Source organism: Coloeus monedula (assembly GCF_965178545.1).
Source record: "Coloeus monedula genome assembly, chromosome: 12".
NCBI classification, from domain to species: Eukaryota; Metazoa; Chordata; class Aves; order Passeriformes; family Corvidae; genus Coloeus; species Coloeus monedula.
The window spans coordinates 2,310,643-2,331,321 of NC_138792.1; the positions used below are offsets into that span (position 1 = coordinate 2,310,643).

The 20,679-nt window shown below is 57.0% G+C and overlaps 1 protein-coding gene across 1 annotated transcript in view; it reads left to right on the forward strand.

Moving 5' to 3' along the window:
- Window positions 1–2,238: 2,238 nt before the first annotated feature.
- SLC16A2 (solute carrier family 16 member 2) overlaps window positions 2,239–20,679 on the forward strand; it is a gene marked incomplete at its 5' end in the record, with an annotated part of 34,528 nt that continues 16,087 nt past the window's right edge. Inside the window, one exon of the mRNA XM_082289698.1 lies at window positions 2,239–2,602. Coding sequence (XP_082145824.1) covers window positions 2,239–2,602 — 364 coding nt within the window. The remainder of the gene's footprint in view (window positions 2,603–20,679) is intronic.

Consider the following 20,679-nt stretch of genomic DNA (forward strand, 5'->3'; position numbering starts at 1 on the left):
TTTATCTGGTTTTCCTCAGTGTTTGGTTCATCTTGTGGTTATGAAGCCGCAGAGCCTCCAGGAGGGATGCTCCATGGTCTCACAGCAGTTCCTGCCTGAGCTTCCCAGAGCTTCCCAGGCTGCACCTCCCTCCTGGATGAAACCTCCATCATCTCACCCAGCCCAGACTTTTAACCTCCCCTTTTTCGCCCCCTCTGTGATTTTACTCCCCAGTCTCACTGGTGCAGTCCAGCCCGGTGATGCCTGGGCCAAAAACCCTCTCTCCGGTCACCGTGCAGCCAACATCCTGGAGAGATGCTGCTCCCTGGATTTTGTGTCTGGCTCAAGGTCCACAGGAATATGAACCTCCTGCTTCGCACTCTGTGAGAGCCTCCTACATCTCTGGAGGGAAGAAGTCGCCATGAGATGGAGATGAAGTCTCCATTTCTGTGGCAGCGGGCTCTCCCAGCTCTCTCACTGCTGTTTTTAATCCAGCCTTGCTTTGCTGCTGTGGAGAATTAACATTCTGGGGGGCAGCTTCCCTGTGCACCACCTGAGGTACCCCAGATCCCCTCTCTCTCAGCTTGCAGGGGCTTAACAAAATAAAACCAGCAGGCCGGGAACCTCAGCCGGCTTTCTGGTGATACGGATATTAAAATTGAGCTGCTCGTTGTGTCGGCAGAGGGCAGTGGAAGATGCTTCCAAACCTCCCAAGCCTCCCCCGGCCGCGCTGTGGAGATGGGGATCCGGGGAGGAGACTCCACCGGAGAGGAAGGGAAATAAAAATGCAGTTCCTCCAGCAGCGAGGCTGACCTGAGCGCGGCGTTACCGCCGGGCACCCCACCGGGGAAGGGGGATTTGGGCTCATCCATCGGCGCCGCGCCCAAGCGGGAAGGCGAAGGAAGGAGACCGCGTTCCCCACCGGCGCATCCCTCCAGCTCGGGTCTCGCCGACGCTCACAGAGGCTGCTCAGAGCCAGGCAGAGCCACTGCTCCTCATCCTCTGGCTGGGAGGAAGCGGATGGCGATGGAGCTGGCAGTGATTTGCCGGCGGGAGCAGGCGCGAAGGCCGAGGAGAGGTTTTCCTGGCTGTAGTCGTGTCCCAGAAGGGTTCTCCAAGCCCGGCGAGCCGCAGCACGTAGACAAAAGTCTTCCCAGCCCGCAGCCCGTGGCCGGGTGCTGCTCTCCGGCTGCAGGAGAGGCAGGGCGATGGTGCGGCCCTGCCGCCGCCTCCCTGCCGGCTCCGCACCCTGCCCTGTAATTAATATCCCTGGAGGTAAAGAAAGAGCAGCGGGAGGTTGGGATGTATTATTTTACTCTGATAGGAATCTGACACTGACACAAGCCATTAGGGGAAAGAAAGAATAATAACTCAAGACTTGGCATATATGAAAGTGTAAATACCTTCAGCGTGTGAAAAGACAGGCTTTAATATATTGGTGGGTTTGTAATTATTTATTGAAAGAAGAGAAAAGGCAGAGCTTGCTGCAAAACAAGGCAGAGACGAGGGAACAGCTCCCAAAATCATTGAATTTGAGTGGCCGCCGCTATCCCGCCCGGAGGAGGCAGCGTGGGGTGCCCCGTGGCCCCGGGAACAACCCCGCTGCCGGAGTGATGTTGGCGGCTCCCCCCAGCAAGAAGCCGCGTTGGTGTAACACAAACGCTCCCCGAACTTTTCGGGGTAGGGCACGCCAAAAATCCCACCGGGGTCCCCGGCGTGGAAGGAAGCGCATCCCCTCGCCGGGTGCTCGCCGGGTGCTCGCCACCTGCTCGGGCGGCTCCCGGGGCTTCGCTGCGGGGCGGAGGGGAGAGGCAGCATCCCCCGCCCGGGCCACCGAGAGCCCCCCGGCCGCGCCAGCGGGATGTCCCCGCAGCGGGGGGGAGCTGTGCGGGCCCGGGGGGCAGCGGCGGCTCCCCCATCGCTCCCCGCCGCCCCCCGCGCCCCGCCGGGCCCCGCGGGGGCGGCGCTGGCGGGGGCCCGCCCCGGGCCGGGCCCGCTGCAGGATGCGGCGGCGGGGGCGGCGCGGCGGCTCGGCGGGCGATGCGGGGCCGCGGCCGGGCCCGGGGCCGCCTTTGAGCGCCGCGGGGGGACGGGAGGGGGGCGCGGGCGGGTGGGCGGCCCCCGCCGCAGGTAGGGACGAGGGGGCCGAGCGGCGCGATGGAGGAGGAGGAGGAGGATGGAGGCGGCGGAGGGGAGGCGGGGAGTGAGGCTGCGGCAGGAGGGGGCGGGCGGGGGGGCCGGCCGGGGGGGGCGGCGGGCATGTGGGACCGGCTGCGGGGCAGTCGGGCGGCGGGCGGCGGCCGGAGCGCGGCCGCGATGGCGCAACGCGACGAGAAGGTGCCGGCGGCGGCGGCGGGCGAGAGCGAGCCCGGGGCCGGGGCCGGGGCCGGGGCCGGGGCCGGGGCCGGGGCCGGGGCCGGGGCCGCGGCTGAGCGGGGACAGAGCGGGGCCGCCGCGCCCTTCCAGCCCCCCGAGGGCGGCTTCGGCTGGGTGGTGGTCTTCGCCGCCGCCTGGTGCAACGGCTCCATCTTCGGCATCCACAACTCCTTCGGGATCCTCTACATGATGCTGCAGAGCGACCTGGGCGAGGGGGAGAAGGACCCGGCGCTAGAGTTTAAAACAGGTACGGGCTCCGCGGCCCCTTCCCCGGGCAGGGCAGGGCGGGCGGGGGGTGCCCGAGCGGAGCGGGGATGCCCGAGCGGAGCGGGGGAAGGTGCGGCGGCGCGGCCGGCGCTGCCTCCCGGAGCTGGAAGCTCCTTCTCGGCTGTGTTGAACCTCGATTGCTCCCTGCCCCCTCCATCCTCGTAGCCGTGGCTATATTTATCTCCGACAGCATCATGTGTTTCTAAGCTCCGATGTACTCAATTAAAAGTAATTCGGCTGAAAAACACGCCCTTAGCTTGTCCTGCCGGTGTGTCTTGGGGTAAAGCAGAGCAGCGCTGGTGAATCAGCTGCTGGGTGTGAGCCACCCCCTCTAGTTTTCTTTATTATTGTTCTCTTTTATGGGTTTTCAAGCTTTCTATCTGGCTGCCTTATGGGCCGGGGGTGGCTGCAGGAGAGCATCTGCCTGGCTGCCACGCTTCCTCCGAGCCGGGTCCATTCAGAGGGACAGCCGGCACAGGGCAGGGCTGGCAGCGCCGCCTGCGCGGTCACTCCGAGGGCAGCGCGGGGTCTCCAGCACTTAACATCCCTGAAAAGCAAGATCCGTGGGCAGCAGCCAGCTGTGTGTTTCAGTAGGACCCACAGGCCCGGCCAGGATGCAGACTGGGTAGGGTTAACGTGGAGAAAAGGGATGTTTCTTGCTGCCAAGAGCCTGCTGTTGAAGTAGACTTGGCAGAGGGACACCAGCCTGCTTGTGTGGTGGTCCCAGCTGGACACCGGTGTCGGGAGGCCCGGCCTTGTCCCAGGCCCTGCTGTCCTCCCTGGAAGATCATATCCATCCCTGTGATGGACACCTGTGGCCCACCTTGCTCTCATCTGCAGGGTGGGGACGAGCACTTGGCATTGAGGGAACCTGCTTGTGGTGCTGTCCTGGCTCTGGGGGGGACGTGGGCAGCAGCCAGGAACCAGGACTGTGCTGGGGAGAGATGAGTGCCAGGGGTGTGTGAGGATCTTAAAGCCTTGTTTTGGGGACCAGCATTGCCTGCGTTCCCTCCCTCAGCTGCCGGCGAGTGCGGCGGGGAGCGCGCCGGGATGAAATTCATTACAGGATCCACCACATCTACAATCCCAAATTAACTCTGTGATACTCTCACCAGGGAAACGATGCGACCATGTAATTACGGGCAGTAACGGAGTGCCACAGAGAGCTGTGGACGTGTGGCCAGTCGTAATTAGTGTGATTGATGGGCTGGGAGTGAGTGTGTGCGCGCGTGTGATGCCCAGGAAGCTCATAGTGTAGCTCTCTGTTTCCTGCTGCCTGTGATTGTATCTAGAAAGCCTAAGGCAGGGCTCTAAAGGTAGAAGCGGTAACAAAAGAAATTAAATACTGCAAGTTCTGGTGGTTTAAAGGCTCTGTGCCCAAGACAGAGGTTGTAGGAGTCAGCATCTGCCTCTTGCTCCTGCCATCTATTTATTTAAGGCTATGACCGAACAGAGGCCTCGAGAAAGAAGGGCGTGTGGGTGTGCGAGGTGAACCCAGGCTGGGTAATTAAATTGCCTGGGTGACGAATATATGCATTTTGGTCTGGGTGCTTAATGAAGAGGCCGTTAATGAGTCGTGGCTCCGGGGTTGCGGTGCCGAGGCTCCGGCGATGGAGCCCATCTGCGGCACCTCCGGGGCTGCAGCTGCACTGGCTGGGGCCGAGGGCAGCGGGGTGCAGCCTGGGGCCCCCCTCCAGCCCTTCCTCCCTTGCTCCCACCCCTCCCCGCTCAGCATTGCATAATTTCCCCGCGGCGCTCGTTTGCGTGCAAACATAATCAGGAAAATATTGTAGCTCCTTTCCAAGGGCTAAGTGATATGGCCTTCCTGAAAAGACCGGTGCTGTCTGTTTGTCCTCCGACGTCACTCTGAGCCCGCCAGCTGCAGGCAACAGCCGGACCCCAGGGAGCCCCTCATCCCCCGCCAACCCGGAGCAGGTTGGGAGGATGAGGATCCGCTCCCTGCTCCAACAGCGGCATCCAGTATGGCTGTGGGCATGGCTCAGCCTTTTGTCTCTGCTCTTAAATCTCCTCCAGGTCTCGGGGAGGTGGGTTTGTATCAAAGAGGGGCTTTGGAGGCAGAATGGGGAGTAATGGTGTCAGCTGGCCAGGCATCCCTTTAAAAATAGGGTTCTGTTTATGCTAAAGCGGGTGCTAGTCGGCACTGAACAATAGCCGCCCCGGCTATAATTATCAAGGTTTATTTCTTGTTTGCATTGGTCACGTTTTCTTGCGTTTGATCTTGAGAAACGCAGGATCCGTGGAGTTCAGGTCTGGGGTCAGGCTTTGAAAACAAACCCTGTGGCAGCAATGCATCGAATGCATAGGCTCGGCTCTTTAGAGAAATATACTGTGCTGCCTATGTCAACAAGCACGGCGGGCTGGGGCGGGCGGGCTGCTGCGACCACCGCGTGCCCCTTCCCCGCGGGACGCCAGCGCCGGGGCCTTTGCGAGGCACACTCTGTGCTTTCGGGTTTGTTTTCTTGCGGGGGGAGTGGAGGAATGCTGAGACCGGAATAAAAAAAAAAAAAAAAGTAATAATATACATGTGAGCACTCGGCCAGGGAAGAAATCCAGCTTTGCTGGAGAGGTGTTGAGCGATGCTTGAGGGTGTTTGCTGGGAGAAGAGTGGTGATGTTTCCCTCCGGTTGTACAAGGCTCGTTCCACTGCTGAGGGATCCACGGATCCATGGCTGCCCCTGTGCTGGTCCCGCAGTGAGGGCTGACCCTGAGCCAAGGGACAGAGCAGCCATCCCAGCACGCTCATCTTCCCCAGCTCCAACAGCCCTTCTGAGTGGCAGCGCAGTCCTGGGGAGCATTAACTGGGCATTGACCTTCTTACATCACTGTCTGCTGCCCCAGCCTTGGGAGAGGGGACCACAAAGTGACCTTGCCCCTGTCCAGGGCTGTGCCCTAAGCCAGAGAGGTCCTGCTTGCACTGAGCCACCTGAGGGTCCCAGAGGGTGGTCCAGCTACCTGGGGAGAGCTGGGAGGGTGACACTTTTTGGTGCATCTTGTTCCTCCAAACACATCCTTGGTGCCGTGCCCAAGGTCTGGAAAGCCCTTCTGGGACAGCCTGCAGAGACACATAGATTTTTTTTTTTTTAAAAAGGGTCTATTTATCTTTTTCTTCTCCCCTCCTCTGCTTTGTGTCAATATCCCAGGTATAGATTAACTCTCTTCGCTTAATATTTAATGTTTTGGTTCCTGGAAATGGAACTGAAAGCAATCAGAGAGGTGGCCTGAGGAGCTGGTCTGGCTGCAGCTCCTCTGAGTGCATCCCTGTGTCCATCAGCATCCTCTGATCTGTGTGCAAGAATCTGGGGAGCAGCTTCCCCCCTTTAGTCCAGCTCCAGACAGGGAGCAGAGGCCGCTGGAGCTCCCTGTGCTTAGGGAAGCTGGATGGTGCATGGCCCACAGTCCTTGGCTGACCAGATCCTGAGGCCAAGCCAGGGCTGATGCCGCCTTTACTCCTGAATTCCCATCTGTTCTGCTGGGGAATTTCTTTGTGCTGATTTCACATCCTTAGGACAGGTGAGCACAGGTGGAAAAGGCTATTTTTACTCCAGTGTTGTAATGCAGGCTCGGTAAGAAAGAGTGAGTTTGTTTTCTGAAATAAAGCATTTCAGTGCTAACAGTCACAAGAAAGAGGGGGAGGAGAAGTCATGGGCTCCTCTCTGGGCTGAGGAAGATTCCGTGGGTGGGTGAGCGTGGCTGGAGCTCCAGCAGCTGGGAAGAGAAATCCCAAGGTGAGGGTAAATCACAGAGTGCCTTGTGTTGGAAGGGGCCTTAAAAATCACCACATCCCACCCCTGCCATGGGCAGGGACACCTCCCACTGTCCCAGGCTGCTCCAAGCCCCAATGTCCAGACTGGCCTTGGGCACTGCCAGGGATCCAGGAGCAGCCCCAGCTGCTCTGGGCACCCTGTGCCAGGGCCTCACCACCCTCACAGGGAACAATTCCTGCCCAATCTCCCATCCAGCCCTGCCCTCTGGCACTGGGAAGCCATTCCCTGTGTCCTGTCCCTGTTCAGCTCTCTTGGAACCCCTTTAGAGGAGGGGGAGAATCCCCTCCCTCCACATTGTTTTTGATTGCGAGAGGTAATTCTTGGAAATGATCCCAACTAAATTGGGATGATGGGGTCATTGTCCAGTGCTGGCACTGGGAGGCTCCCATCTTCTGGAGGTGACACTGTGGTTGTCACCTTCTTACCCAAATCTGCAGGATTTGGAGCTTTTATTAACTGCCAGGGTGCTGTGCTGGCCCCGTTTCACAGCTTTGTTGGCCGAGGGTGCCGTGGAGCTCAGCATTTCTGGGGCCTTTCCCATGTCCATCCGGGTTTCCAACCCTCCTCTAACCCCAGGGAGGGATGCACTGATATGAACTATATTTACATAGCCCAGATGGGGATGTAAATCCAGCAAAAAGAGATAAAAAAGACGTTTTTACTACCTTGCCCTGCCAGCTGGGGAGTACAAAGGGCACCACGGAGTTTTCCCAGATTTACTGGGGGTTTCCCATGGTGGGATGCCAACGTGCCAGCACCAGGCTCTGCCCCAGCTCAGCTGCCTCTGTTTTGGAAGCTGGAGTTTGTGATTGCAGGGAAACGGGGGAGTTTTAGAGGAACTGGGGTTTTGCCTGAGCTGATTGCAAGGTGCCCTGTGAGATAAAGCAGCCTGAAAAGCAAACAAAGCCCAGTCATGTTGTTAAACCTGGTTCTTGGGAGCGATTAAGGTTATTAGGAGGCCGGAGTGCTGTTTCTAAGGGAGGTTCTTGTTTTTCAAGACTGCAGGGGCCCTCTCAGCCAGCACATTTGCCATTTTAGTGGTTTTTAATTTACTTTTAAGTGTCCTTCACCAGCCAGCCAAGAAGATGAAGGGTTGTATTTCTTGGTGGCCATTGTCCTTGAGTGGTGGCAGCTCCTGTGACCTTGCTGTGGCACAGGAAGAAGTGGGACATGGAGTTGTGCAGTTGGTTTGGAGTTTTTTGGTCCTTTCAGTTGCAACTAAATGAACAAAACCACCTCCACTTTGTGGGGTTTGGATCGTAGGTTAAATTTGGAAGGTGCTGAGTTGCAGCTCCATCACTGAGACTGGGCTGGGAGCAGGAAGAGGATGAGGCTGAGGAGGGATTGGAGGGTGAAGAGGTGAATGTTGCAGGTCACAGGGCTGGGATGGATGTGGAGGCACGAGGTGAGATGGGGTGTGATGCAGTGCAAGGCTGTGGGGCTGCAAAGGAACCGTTTCTTTTCCTGTTTTGGGGAGAAACCCACAAGTTTGGCAAATCACCCTTTAATTTCCTTTAAACCCCTCAGCAGCTGGAAGCCGACCATCAGCTGGGATGGTTCACATCCAACACCTTAAAATAGACCTAACTCATCAGCTTGGGCCAAACCCCGCGGCCGGGAGGTGCCGCTGACCTCGCTGGCAGTGCCCGGGGCCGGCTGTGCATAGCTCAGGTGGGCGTTGTCACCTGCCCGTGTCCCTGGGACAGCCCCCGTGGCTCTCCCTCCTTACCCAGAGTCTCCAGACACGTCTGTTCACAGGGATTATCCCACTTACGAGGCAGCACTATCAATCATCCCATCCTGCCACATATCAGTCTTCCAGAAAATCTGGTGGCGTGAGGGGGACCGTCAGGATCGGTGGATGTGGAGCCGAATTCCCTGTAGGGCAGTTTGGGGAAGGAGGAATTACCTGGGTTTCCACTTTCCCAAGGCTGATTTTTGTATCCCATGGTGTGCACGGGGGAAATTCCCTGAGTGGCAGCAGACCAGCCCCGCTCCTGCCGTGCTGACGGGGAGGTGACCCCGGCGGGATGGTGGCACTGCCACTGTGCCTGGCAGGATTTGGCACCATCTGGATGCGAGCCCAGAGTAGCCTTTTGCTGTTGTATCCCAGGGCCCTCAGCCAGCGTGGCACATGCCAGCAGCAGGGGGCCAGCGCAGCCCAGCGAGGTGACACACGGCACGTGGGGACATCGGCGGCGTTTGGAGTGGTGCCATGGGCAGTTCCAAAGCTGTGCCCCCTTGCTGGACACAAATGAGCTCCACCCTGGCTCCATAATCATGGAATAGGTTGGAAAAGGCCTCTAAAAGCATCGGGTCCAACCATATTGGGGTTCTGCCCACTGTTGGCTGCTGTCTGGGTGCCATACGGAATTCTCTGGCACGTCACCAAATACCTCGATCTCTCCCACTCCCTTTTTTTGGAGTGATCACCCCTCAGGTTGATCTCTTATGAGCGGGTCAGAGCATGGAGGAGGACGCCAGAACTTCCCAGCTGAGACAGAGGCCACACACCTACATCCTGCAGCCGGTGGTTTCCCCAAGGAATCACTTTTTCCTGCGGAATCACTTTTCCCTGCATCTCCACAACCTTGAGCCTGTGCATCCCATGGCATCACCACAGCAATGGGCAGCAATAGGACCAGACACCAGCACAGCACGTGTGCAAATACGCTGCTGCACCCATTACAGCAGCGATTTGCTGGGTTTTCCCTTCCTCTTCCTCGAAGGATTGATTATTGCCTATTGCCAGGCAAGGAGATGCTGCCCTCTGGCACTCAGCCCTGCTGAAAGAGGCCTGGTGGAGAGGGCTGTGCCAGGCTGGGCATGGCCGAGGGCCGTGCCCGGCTGTCCCGCCGGGCGTTGCCGTGCCCGCCGCGGGCACCGGAGCGCTCGGTTCTCCGCGGGCCCTTTCCGCGCATCCACCCCGAGACGGTCGGGGCGGTTGCAAAACCCGCATGACGTGCGCTGGGAATTGCTGCAACACGCTCGCAGGCGCGAGCCATTCCAGCCTCTCCCCGGCACCTCGCACAACAGGTCCTGCCAGCTCCGGGGCCGGCGGGACGCGGCGCTGCCCGCACGCCCTGCCCGCTGCGCTGCGCTGCCCGCCCGGAGCTCCGGCCGCGGCCAGCGCCGCTCCGGCCTCCCTCGGATACCTCCCGCGGGCAGGGTGCCACAGCCCTGCATTCCAGCAGCACGTTTGCGGGGTTTTCCCCCCGCCCCCGCCCTTGCCCTTTTAGTCGTAGATCCCTAAAAAATTACGCGATGCACCAGCTTGCCCCCTGTCCCCAGCACATCCTTCGAGAGCTGGAGAGGGGTGAAACACGGGGTAAAACCCTCGGGAACAGCTGCCGGGTCACAGCCCCGTGCCCGTGGCCAGTTGTTTTGCTGGAACTCATCTTGGGTATGCTTGGCAACCGTGCTGTGCCGTGCCGGGCCACCCTCCGTGCAAGGAGCGGCCCAGCGTGCTCTGAGCAACCTCCCGGCCGCATGTGGGATCACCGAGAGGACGCTGTGGCAGGATGGCAGCCCCAGCACCCCTCTGCGTACCCCAGGGGAGCTCCATCTCGGGGATACCCTGCACCTCCATCCCTGCACCCCGCAGGGTGCTGGCAGAGGAGGATTGCACCATCCTGCTGCAACGGGAGCTCCCGGCGCCGTGGCCCGGTGCAGGCACCCCAGTGCCAGGTGGGGAGGGTGCTTTGGGGTCAGTGCTGCCAGCGGCGTGGTTTTGGGAGAATCTGGTCTGCAAAACCTCACGCTGGAGGAGATGAGCTCACCAAACCCTGCTCCTCCGCATCTTTGGGAATTTTTTGGCTCTGAGGTTGGATTTAGCAGCTCAGTGACGGGTTTTGCTCGCTTTGCCAAGGCCGTGTTGGACAGGGCTTTGAGCAGCCGGTCCAGTGAAGGTGTCCCTGCCCATGGCAGGGGGGTTGGACCAGGATGGTCCCTTCCCACCCAAACCATTCCATGATTCCCTGCAGAGCAGCTGCCTCTCCCGGGGCGGGAAGCCCCGCGTGCTCCGGAGCGGCTCAGGCGCTCAGTGCATGGGCTGACTTGTTGGGGTTCGCCCCGGGCAAACACCGGGGCCCTTCTCAGGGAGCAGAAACAACCCTACCACAGCGCCTGCAGCCAAGGAACCTGCTCTGAGCACCCACCCACCACCCCATCCCGGGGACCAGCTGGGCCGGGGACTCCAGGGCACGCGGCTGCCCTGCCCGGTGGCATCCTCAAAGGCCCTTTTCTCGGTCATCTCACATCAGGCACCAAAACAAAGCTTTTGTTTCAAGCTCTTGGCCTTAATCTGTCCGCCTGCAGATCCTGTGCGTAAAAGGGAGGCAAAATCCTTCCCTCTTGGGGGATGTGGGTGTTTGCCAGGGAGCCGGAGGGTTTTTTTCCACAAACCCTGTGCAAAGCAGTGGGAGCTCAGTGAATAAACCTGGGCCCACTGAGGTGAGAATCACATCTGATGGCAGCTCCTTCAGTGAGGATTGTGCGTCCCATGCTCTGTCTGATTCGAGTCTGACGGAAAAGTATCAGCTGTGATTAAAGATTGACGGTAATTACATAATGGGTATGCACCAGATGATGCCCAGACAAGCTCCCTCCTGGGATTTCCCAACTTTTGGAGTGTTTGCAATCATCCTAAAGAGCTTCCTTCTACCAACAGGGGGGTGGGAATTATTGATTTTACGGCAGCACCCAGCACAAGGCTCAGCAGCAGCACTGTGGCCACCAGAGCCTGGCTGTGGCCACCCTGCCTGCCCTGATAGCTCTGGGACATGTTCAGGCACAAGAGATGGATCCCCCCCAGCCTCGCAATGGCAATAAAAATATAATAAAATAAGAGAGAACAAAAAAATAAGTGAGTAAAGCTGCTTTTCAGGTCTTCTGGCAAAGCGAGCAGAGCGGTTGTAGCCATGTGCTTATGCCATGACCGGTGACGAAAAGGCAACGTCACGATGTTCTCGATGGTGGTGATGCCATGAAGGTTTTTTGCCTTTTCTTTTATACCTGTTATACCTTTTTTACAGCTTCTGTCTCCTTAGTGCTTTTTGCCTACATTCTTGGGCTTGTTTGTCAAGCTGAGAGACTCAACATTTTAGAAGCTTCGTAGCTGGGGATCAGTGTGGCCCAGAGCCCAAGGTCCTCTCCAGAACACATTCTGTAAACCAAGATAGAACCATCCAGGGGAAGGTTCCTTGGGGAGGGGGGCTCACTTGAGCCTCTCACTGGGGAATCTTTGATAGATCTGCTAATTAGTAACACCTATAATGTTACACCAGATCTTTTGGGTGCATTTTTGCGGAGTGCATTTTGGTGCACTTGACCTGGATGTGTGCACCTAAGGATCCTTAAAATAAATACCGAGGTAGAATCCCTTTTCCCCTTCTAACTGTGTTTAACTCTTGATTTTAAGACCAGGAAAAGGCATCAGTGGGCCAGCTATTAATCCGTGTATTTCAGCAAAACCCAGTTTGTTTCTAAAGAGTTGTGGGAGCGGGGACAAGTGGGGGTGTGGGGAGCTTGTCTGGGATTAAACCTGCCTGAGAGCCAAGCACGCCAAGCTCGCGAGCCCAGGGAGAGCTTAATTAAAGTCAACGGAGAAGCGTTTCCAAGAACATAATAATACAGGGTATTTAAACGGGATATTTTCGTTCTGGGCCCAGAACGTCTCCTTTTTCCCCCTCTTCGGTGTCAACTTTAATAAAACAAAATGAGATCTCCAAGAAAAACAAATTGGCGCTCTTAAAAGGCTCTGCGGAGATAAAAATCAGTAACAGTGTTGCTGGTAACACCTTGGGTTATTAAAACGGAAAGAATGCTAACGATGCAAATCGCACCAGCCTTTCTTGTGGCTGCTCCCCAGCGGGAGCCTGCTCGCCCTGCGAGGGGGGCACGGGCACGGTGCCCCTCACCGTGGCCCCCGGGCTGGGGCTGCAGGGGCAGGGAGGCCTTTGCCCTTCACTGCCCAGGGGGATCGGGGCATCCTTGGGAAATGCTCGCACAGGGGAGGATTTTGGAGTTTTCTTTCCCAAGGTTCTGGTGGCAGCTCCCCAGGGTCAGGGGAGGTGCTGAGGTCAAACAGGAAAAGGCTTGGAAAAATTGCAAGGATCAGGATTCAGGGGACACCAAACTTAAAAACAGCTGAAATCGGGGCTGGTGTTGTTGGGAAGATGCCACAGCCCATCAGAGCTCCTTTAGAGGTGATGAACATGTGGATGGAAATACCAAGTTGGGCTTTTTATAGCCTGAGAGCAGCTGGGTGTGGCTTTGCTCCCCATGCCAAGGCACCCCAGTGGAAAACTGGGGTCACCTCCTCCAAAACCAGTGCCCCGAGCCCACTGATGCAGCTGGATTCCACACCGAAGGGCTGCTCTCACAGTGCCCTGGCCCCTGGCAGGCTCTCCCGGCTGCCTGGCCTCGTGTTGCTCCCCAGGATGCTGGAGCAGGGATGTGGGAAGGGCTGGGAGAGGCGTTGGTGACGGGGGTTTGGTCCCTCCACCATCTGCTTCTGCCTTCCCACAGCCAGAGTGGCTCCAGAGCTGCTCCTTTCACTCCATGTGCTCCCATCCTGGCCAGGGCTGATCATCTCCTGCCTGGGAGCTGGCGGTGGAAGTGGGGCAGTGCACAGGCACAGGGGTGATGCTGCTGCCCCGGGTTCGGGGGGGAGGAAGCTGCTGTAGGGTCCTATCTGTCTACAAAGCAGGAGAATCCTTTTGGGCAGGGTGCCTTTAAAATGCCCAGGGTGATGCAGTGGAGGCCAGCTCCTGCTTTGCTGCTTTGCCCAGCTGCATCAGATAAGGCAATTACAGCTTTATCACTTAATTGCAGAGGATAATAGTAAGAGAGGTATCGGGATACGCCGTTGCCAAGGGGGCAATATCGGCCGTGTTGGGCTCTTGTCTTTTTTTTTTTTTTTAATGTAAATGTAATGTAAATGCACTGGATCCTCAGCACTGCTGCAGGTTTGAGGTCTTTGCAAGGCTCCTCCTGCCTTTTCCCCTCCATTCCCCTACCCAGGGGGAAAATTCAGCATTAAATGAAAGCTGTGCTGACTGCTCTGATGCCAGGGAAGCTTCTTCAGAATTGGTGAGAAACCAGCCTGGGAGGGGAAGGGGTGAGGACTGACAGGGATGTTGTCAAACACTTTGTGGGCAGCTTTTCCCTCGCACCTTGGGAATGAGATTTCCATCCCTTGCAGGTTTTTCCTGTCCTGCTCAGCAGGTGTGGGGTGCACACTCAGAGCCGCACGAGGGCATGGGGCCAGTGCTGGGGGTCTGGATGCCCTTGGGAGGGACAGCTGGGAATGAATCCTAAAGCCCTTGCACCAGGCTTTTCCAATCTCAGTGTCACGTGCAAAGTGCTCGATTGCTGCCCTGGAACCCAGATGGGAAAATGAAAATTTTATATTTGGCAACTCTTCCGCAGCCTGCTGGGGTGGTGTGGGAGAGGTGAGAGACATTGGCTGCGATATCCAGAGCTCTGCTTGTCTCTGACTCACGTGGTCCCGGTTTTCCACTGTCCCAGTGGAACTGTGGAGGAGGCTGAGTACTCCCAGCGTCAGGATTTGGGGCATTTCCCCACCCAAACTGGCCTGGCTGGTGCTTTTGTGCCTTGAAAATGGGAATTTTCAAGACCCAGGGTGGGTTTCTCACCAAGAACTAAAAGTTTTGCCTTGCTTGCCCTGATGCCTGCAGAGTCAGGTGATAAAAACTCAGGTGTTCTGGGGGCAAGGGATGGTGTCACAGGCTTTTAACTGAGAGAGCTGAAACTCCCTCAGGATCTGCACTGTAGGGGAGGGCCTTTATTAAGGAAGATCCATATAAAATCCAGTGTGTTGCCCAAAGCTAAGAAATCGTGGCAGATTTTTTTTTTAAACTGTTAAACTCTGCCCCGCTTCAGTTCATCAACCAAAGCGTGAACCAAAGAGAGGAGGCACTTCAGGTCCTGGTCTGACCTCTGTGCCTGGCTGTTAACTCCTGCTGGCCCATCCTAATCTCCATCTGGAGATAAGATTAGCCCCAGAGCTCATTTCCTTCCCTTGGGACAGCATCCTCCCAACCCCAGGGTTCCCAGCCCCACCATCTGCAGCCTTCCCCTGCCATAGTTTGTGCTCCCCATGCCTCATAAACAAAAATGACGCGCAAAAAAAAAAAAAAAAAAAAAAAAAAAAAAAAAAAAAAAAACCACAGAAAACAGTTTTTACAGCAGGGAGAGTTTTTCTACTCCACAAAGGCAGTTGTTTAGATTTTTATTGCCGGATGAAGAAGGACGGAGATAAAAAACAACCCTAAAAGCTGTTGGGAAGATGATGTGAGGCAGAACAGCATGGAAAACCATGTCTCTGAAGGCTTTAATGTTTCCTCTGCTTCCGAATCAGGAATCAGCTATTGCTAAATGCCCAGCATTGCCGGGTGATTCCAGCCCCTGGCCACGTGCCGACACTTTCTGCAGCAGGTAACTCCTGCTTTATCACCCGACTGCACCGGGGCAAAGCTTCCCCTGAGCGCTGGAGTTCGGGAAGACGATGAAGAACCAAGCGAGCAGGATGTGGCGGGGCTGGTGTGGAAGCAGCAGGTTGCTGGCCCTGTTCCCCATTAGTCAGGGTGACGAGTCGATCTCCTTTCCCATTTTCTTATGAATGAATCAGTTTTGGCTCGGCCCGATGGTCAGACTGGTTCAACGAGAAGCAGCTGGTATCAGTCTCATTAGCAGAGGAGACAAAACCCAGCCTCTCCCAGGCTCTGCAAACTCCGTGTGATCCCGACAGGCCCGCGGCTGCCAGCACTGACAGCGGCACTGCCGGGGGTTCGGCTCCTCCATCTCCCCATTCCCTCCCAGCTCCTGGGCACACTGAAGCTTCGTGGACACTTCAGAACAAGTGTGGATGCACACGGGGTCCTGCATCCCGAGCCTTCTGCTCTCCAAGTGCATCAGTGCTGCAGCAGGGATGTTTTTAGGGGACGGTTTCAGCTCCGGGGTGCCTGTGGTTGATGTGGGGAGCACGATTTGGCTGTGTTTGCTGTTCCGCTCAGAGTCGGTCCTTGGCCAGTGGAAAATGTTTTGACATTTTGCCACAACTTCAGCTGGAGCAGTTGGGATTTGGGAACCCTCCCTGCCAGGACACGGGCACCGGTGATGTGTGGCTGCCTCTGCTCAGTCCCGTCGTGAGGATTTGCTGTGGTCTCACCGCTCTTCTCTTCACTGCTGGCACCCAGCACCCCTGTCCTGCTCTGCCTGTCCATGATGCCACCCCACGAGCTGTGCCAGCTCCCTTGGGAAGGGGCTGCCCCGTGCCAGGATCACTGCAGAGGCTGAGGAATCGGCTGAGGCCTTGGGAGCAGCATCCCCGGGGCTGTCACAGAGCACGGGCGGGCTGGTGTCCTCCAGCACATCCCCATGGAGCGGGCCTGGGGAGAGCAGAGGGGTTAGACCCACCCCACTCCTGGGGCTTTGCATTCCAGGGCTGCCCCTGGCTCCTCACATCCCTCCACACCCCAAAGTCCTGGCAGGCTTCAGCTCCACGCTGCAGAATCCTCTCAGCACCGGCTTTTCCCTTTGCCCCTGAGCATGGATGGCTGAAGTTGGTGCTCAGGCAGCTGAAAACAAGCCTGGGGGCCGTGGGGTGTGTTCCCTACAGCAATCCCACCCTTGGCACATGTAGGACAGGGTGAGTTTTGTAGGGACAGGGGTAGTTTTGATTCCCAGCCCCACCCCAAAAAGCCGTATTTCCATGGGGAGGAAGAGGAGGCTCCCTGGCCACAGAGATGGGGTGTGGGGCTTTTAACCCTGACTCGCAGCACCAGACCTCACCCAGTAACTGACAGAAGCCTTCATTAACCTGCCCTGTTGTTTATTCCCATTTCAAAGCCCTTGATGCAGCAAAAAGCGAAGGCATTTCCTCGGGAAAGCACATTAATGTTTCACCTGCCTTCGGAGCCCTTTGCTACCGGGGCACTTGGAGTGGTCCGGGCTGTCCCCAGTTCCCCTCGGTCTCGTTAAACATTGTGTGGCTCCCAGAGAGCTCTGCCTGTGGCTGTCGTGTGGGCTAAAGCCCTCGGGGGCTCGCTGTTTAATTTATGTGGATATGTGAGCGTGAGCACAGACCCACACGCGGCTATTGTGGGTTCATGGATCGCGCATCCCCGTCCGAGGGGCAGCAGGAGCTGCGGGGCTCGGGGCGGGGTTCCTGGGATGCGGATGGGAAGCAGGGGGCTCATCCCGCAGGGAACTCCGGCACCTCGGCCGCGGCTCTTCCCCGCCTGCCCCGAGCACCGAAGGGTAGGGCTGGCCCTTCCCCGAAGCCAGCCGGCGTCTGAAAAACTTTCAAATGAGTGCAGGTCAGCCAAAAGTGACAGCCCGTTGGCAAAGGGGTGTAACCTGCTCCTTGCTAGGTTTAAAAAAAAAAAAAATTAAATAAAATAGTGCTTGTTTTCACTTTCCTTTAGCGATCGGATTTGCTTAATGACAGCCTGGTCTATTTTTCTGAGCTATCCAGTTGTTTTCAAATGTGATCTTTAAGGTAAGGAAGCTCCAAGAGATTAAAATCACATGGATATTTTACTCTTCTTTTGCCCTCTGGGTGTCTGGTTTAATGAAGATACTCAAGTGTTGTGTCATCTGGGGATCTTTTTCCTGGTCCGTAGGCTCCAGGAGCACTATCCAAAGGCACTGGTGTCTGTGCTGCACACCCGGGGGAAACTCTCCAGCACTGGGGCAAGAAATAACCTCCCGATGGCCACCGGGAGAAGAGCCCAGATGTTCCACCACTGAGCTGCTTTGTCCCACAGACACTGTGTCAGCCCAGGGTGCTGCCCTGGCTCTGTGCCTGTCCCAGGGCTCTGCTCAGCATGCTTGAAAGCGGCTTTTCTTCATTTATTTTGATTTTTTTAAGAGATTCTCTCTGTTGAGGAGGGTCCTCCGTGGGGTCAGCCATCACCTCGTGTCCCTCATGCCACGGGAGGGTTGGGGCTGGGGCTGAGCCCAGGGACAGTCTGGGGGAGCCGCCGGTGTGGTGGGAGAGCTGAGGTGGGAAAGGCCGTGGAGGGAGGTGTCACCTCCTTTGGGAGGGAACCTTGGGGGCAAAACAACTTAAAAACCACCTGGCACAGCCTGGGGAGGGGCCTCCCCTCGGAAAGCACCCGGAGCAGCCACCACGATTTTCCCTTTCGTATTTCCAGCCCCGTGCATCGTCAGGTATTGGGCAGACTTTGTCTTCGGGGCAATTTGGGCTGTGTTGGGTGGAAGCAAATAAGTAACATAACTGAAATATTTTGGTAATGTTGGGGTGGGCGGCTCTGCCCGGGTGCCACAGGGGAGGAATCCCAGCCCTCTCTATTTCGGGATGTTCGCTCCAGTGGGGCTGAGGCTGAGGTTACCACAGCATTTTTCCCCTCTGGAGCTTGGAGGGCTGTGGGGGGTGGCTCTGGAGATGATGCTGCAGGGCAGAGCCGGCAGTGCCAGTGGAGCGTGTGGTTGGCACTGGGAAAAACACAGGGATGTTTTCTTCCAATCTCATTCATCCTGGGGGTGCCCCAGCCTTGGCTGATGGGTGTTTGGGATGTTTGGCTCTTCCCACACCATTCCCATCCTCATGGCCATCTCACAGAATAATAGAATCACAGAATGTCCCAAGTTGGAAGGGACTCTCAAAGATCATCCAGTCCAACTCCTAGACCTGCAAGGACACTCCAGCAATCCCATCCTGTCCCTGAGAGCGGTGCCCAAACACTCCTGGAGCTCTGGCAGCCTCAGGGCCATGCCCCTGGAGAGCCTGTTCAGTGCCCACCACCCTCTGGGGGAAGAGGCTTTCCCTGATGTCCAGCCTAACCCTCCCCTGACACAATTTCATGCCATCTCCATCCCCGTCCACCACACAATGGGAAAGGATTGAGCTTGACTGGGAGATGTGGAAGAGAGGAGGGAGAATGTGCAGTGCTGAAACCTGGGCTGGGGTTGTTCCTGAGAGAGGACAGAAGGTGCATCACTGCCTTCAGCTCCCCAAAAAGTTGCAAAAACCGAGGTAATTGTGTTCTCTGTCCAGTGAGGGACGGGTTGCAAAGTTTTGCAGCAGGGAAGGTGTTGGTTGGGAGAAATACTTGAAGACTAGCCCTTGTCTAGGGGAAGGTGTAGATATATATTAAACACCCTGGAGGCATTGAAAAGACGTGCTGATGAGGCACTTGGGGACATGATTTGGCGATGGGCTTGGCAGTGCTGGGTTAACTGGGTTAACACTGGTAAGACTCAGTGGCCTCAGAGAGCTTTTCCAACCTAAACAACCCCATAATTCTATGATTCCAAGACTGGAGATGCCCACCTACCAGAGGGTTTGGGGAAAAGGCTGGTGCAGAAATCTGCCAGGACTGGGAGAAGGCCGCAGATGTCCTGCAGTGGCAATTATTTGTCTAAAAAACCAGTGCCTGGGCGGGTGAGGAGCTGTGGCCAGGGCTCCTGGGGTTGGTGTCCAGCCTGCTGGGACTCTCCCCTTAATGCTCAGGGCTGGCAAAGGGCTGGAAGTGTTTTTCTTTCTGAGTATCCCTTAATTAGCTGAAAGGGAAGGCTGACAAGGACCCAACTGGGAAGGAAAAAGATCTCTGTGAGCCTGTGACCAGCCCAACATTTCGCCTCCATTTATTTTCCCTGACTTCTTTGTTTTCCCCTTTGAAAAAACGGTGTTTTTCTCTTTCCTTTCATTTAACTGCTATTTATTTGCTGGTAAGTGGAAGGAATTCAGCTGGGATCAGCCTGGCTCCTGCCAGCGACTGGAGTTGGAAAGTTTCCGTGGGGGAGATGTAAGAGCAGAGCAGGGGGGTTGTTTTCCACCCGCCGCCGGTCCTCGCTCTGCGGGTCCCTGGGTCACAGCCAGCCAGGTTGCGTGGGTTCAAGTCTCCTTTTTTTGCTGGGATGTGGACAAGTGCCCATGGGAGCTGCGGTGGGAGGAGCGTGGAGCTGGGCCGCGGGGTTCCTTCTTCTCCTCGCTGTTAATGGGAAACAGAAGATGGCTCGGGAGAAATTTGGCAAAGAGGGAAACTTTTCTGTCTCTTCCAGCTTGGAAAAAAGCATCCTTTCTCACCCCTGTCTCACCGCAGAGGGAGGAGGGCTCCCAAACACAGCCTGGGAGGGGTTGGTGGGAGGGGGGCAGAGGAGACAGAGAGACCCCAGTGATTTCACTAGGATGGAGCAGCCTTGGACCACCAGCTCTGTTGTGGGAGGGGAGCCCAACCTGCCTCCCATTGGTGGCCAGGATCCATCCCATCTTCTCCCTGAGGCATCAAGGGTTTGGGATGCCCCAGGTGCTGGGGGTTTTTGGGATCCTGTGTGTCAGGTATGATGCCACCATGTAGATGGAGATGCAGTGGTGGATCAGTGCCAGGCACTGGCTCCTGTAGGGATGCACATGGAGCCTAAGCCTGGCTGGGAGATGAACCCCTGACCTTGGCGTGAGGAGCTCTGTTGGCTTTGCCCCTCATCCTGGCCCATGAGCCAGCTCTGCTTCGCCATCTGCTCCGAGGCGTGTTGGCCGGGAGCCACAGTTCCGTGTCCTGGTGGATCACAGGGCAGGCCAGGCTGCTCTGGCCAGGAGCCACGGCTCCGTGTCCTGGTGGATCACAGGGCTGGCTGAGCTGCTCCAGCCAGGAAAAGCCACAGCAGCCACTCACATGGGGCAGCTGACAGGGCAGGGATCGAGGTGCTCCCAGAGTCATGCTCCAACCCTTCAGGACTTTCAGGTGTGCCCCCAAAAGTGGCAGCGCTCACCTGGATCACAGCCTGGGAAATGGTGGCTGGCTCTGGCTGATCACGTATCCCAGCACTGCTGGCCCAGTCCTGGTGCTGCTTCTTGTGTCCTGGCAGGTGCCTTCCCCCTTCCATCCCTCCCTTCCCCCTTCCATCTCTCCTGCCCTTTTAGTGAGCAGGAGATGAAGCTTCAGGGCAAATTCCTGAGGCTCCACCAGCCCAGTCCCTCAGCTGCACTGCGTTCTCAGTTGTCTGTGGCTGCAGGAACTGGTTACCAGTTCTGCCAGTTACATAAGGTGGCCATGGTGGGGTTCAGAGGAGATGACACATTTTGGGGCTGGAGAAGCAGAAGGGGGTCTCACCTCACTGTTGGGGACGGGGGGTGGCCGTGGCGGGGTGTGAGCGCTGCGCTGTTCCCAGGCTTTGTGACCTTGTACCAGTGACTGGGGGAGGTTAATCATAGTCAAAGCCCAGTGAAGTTTGGCCAGGTCATGGCTTTTCCAAAGGCTGAGAGCTTTGGACGTGCAGCAGT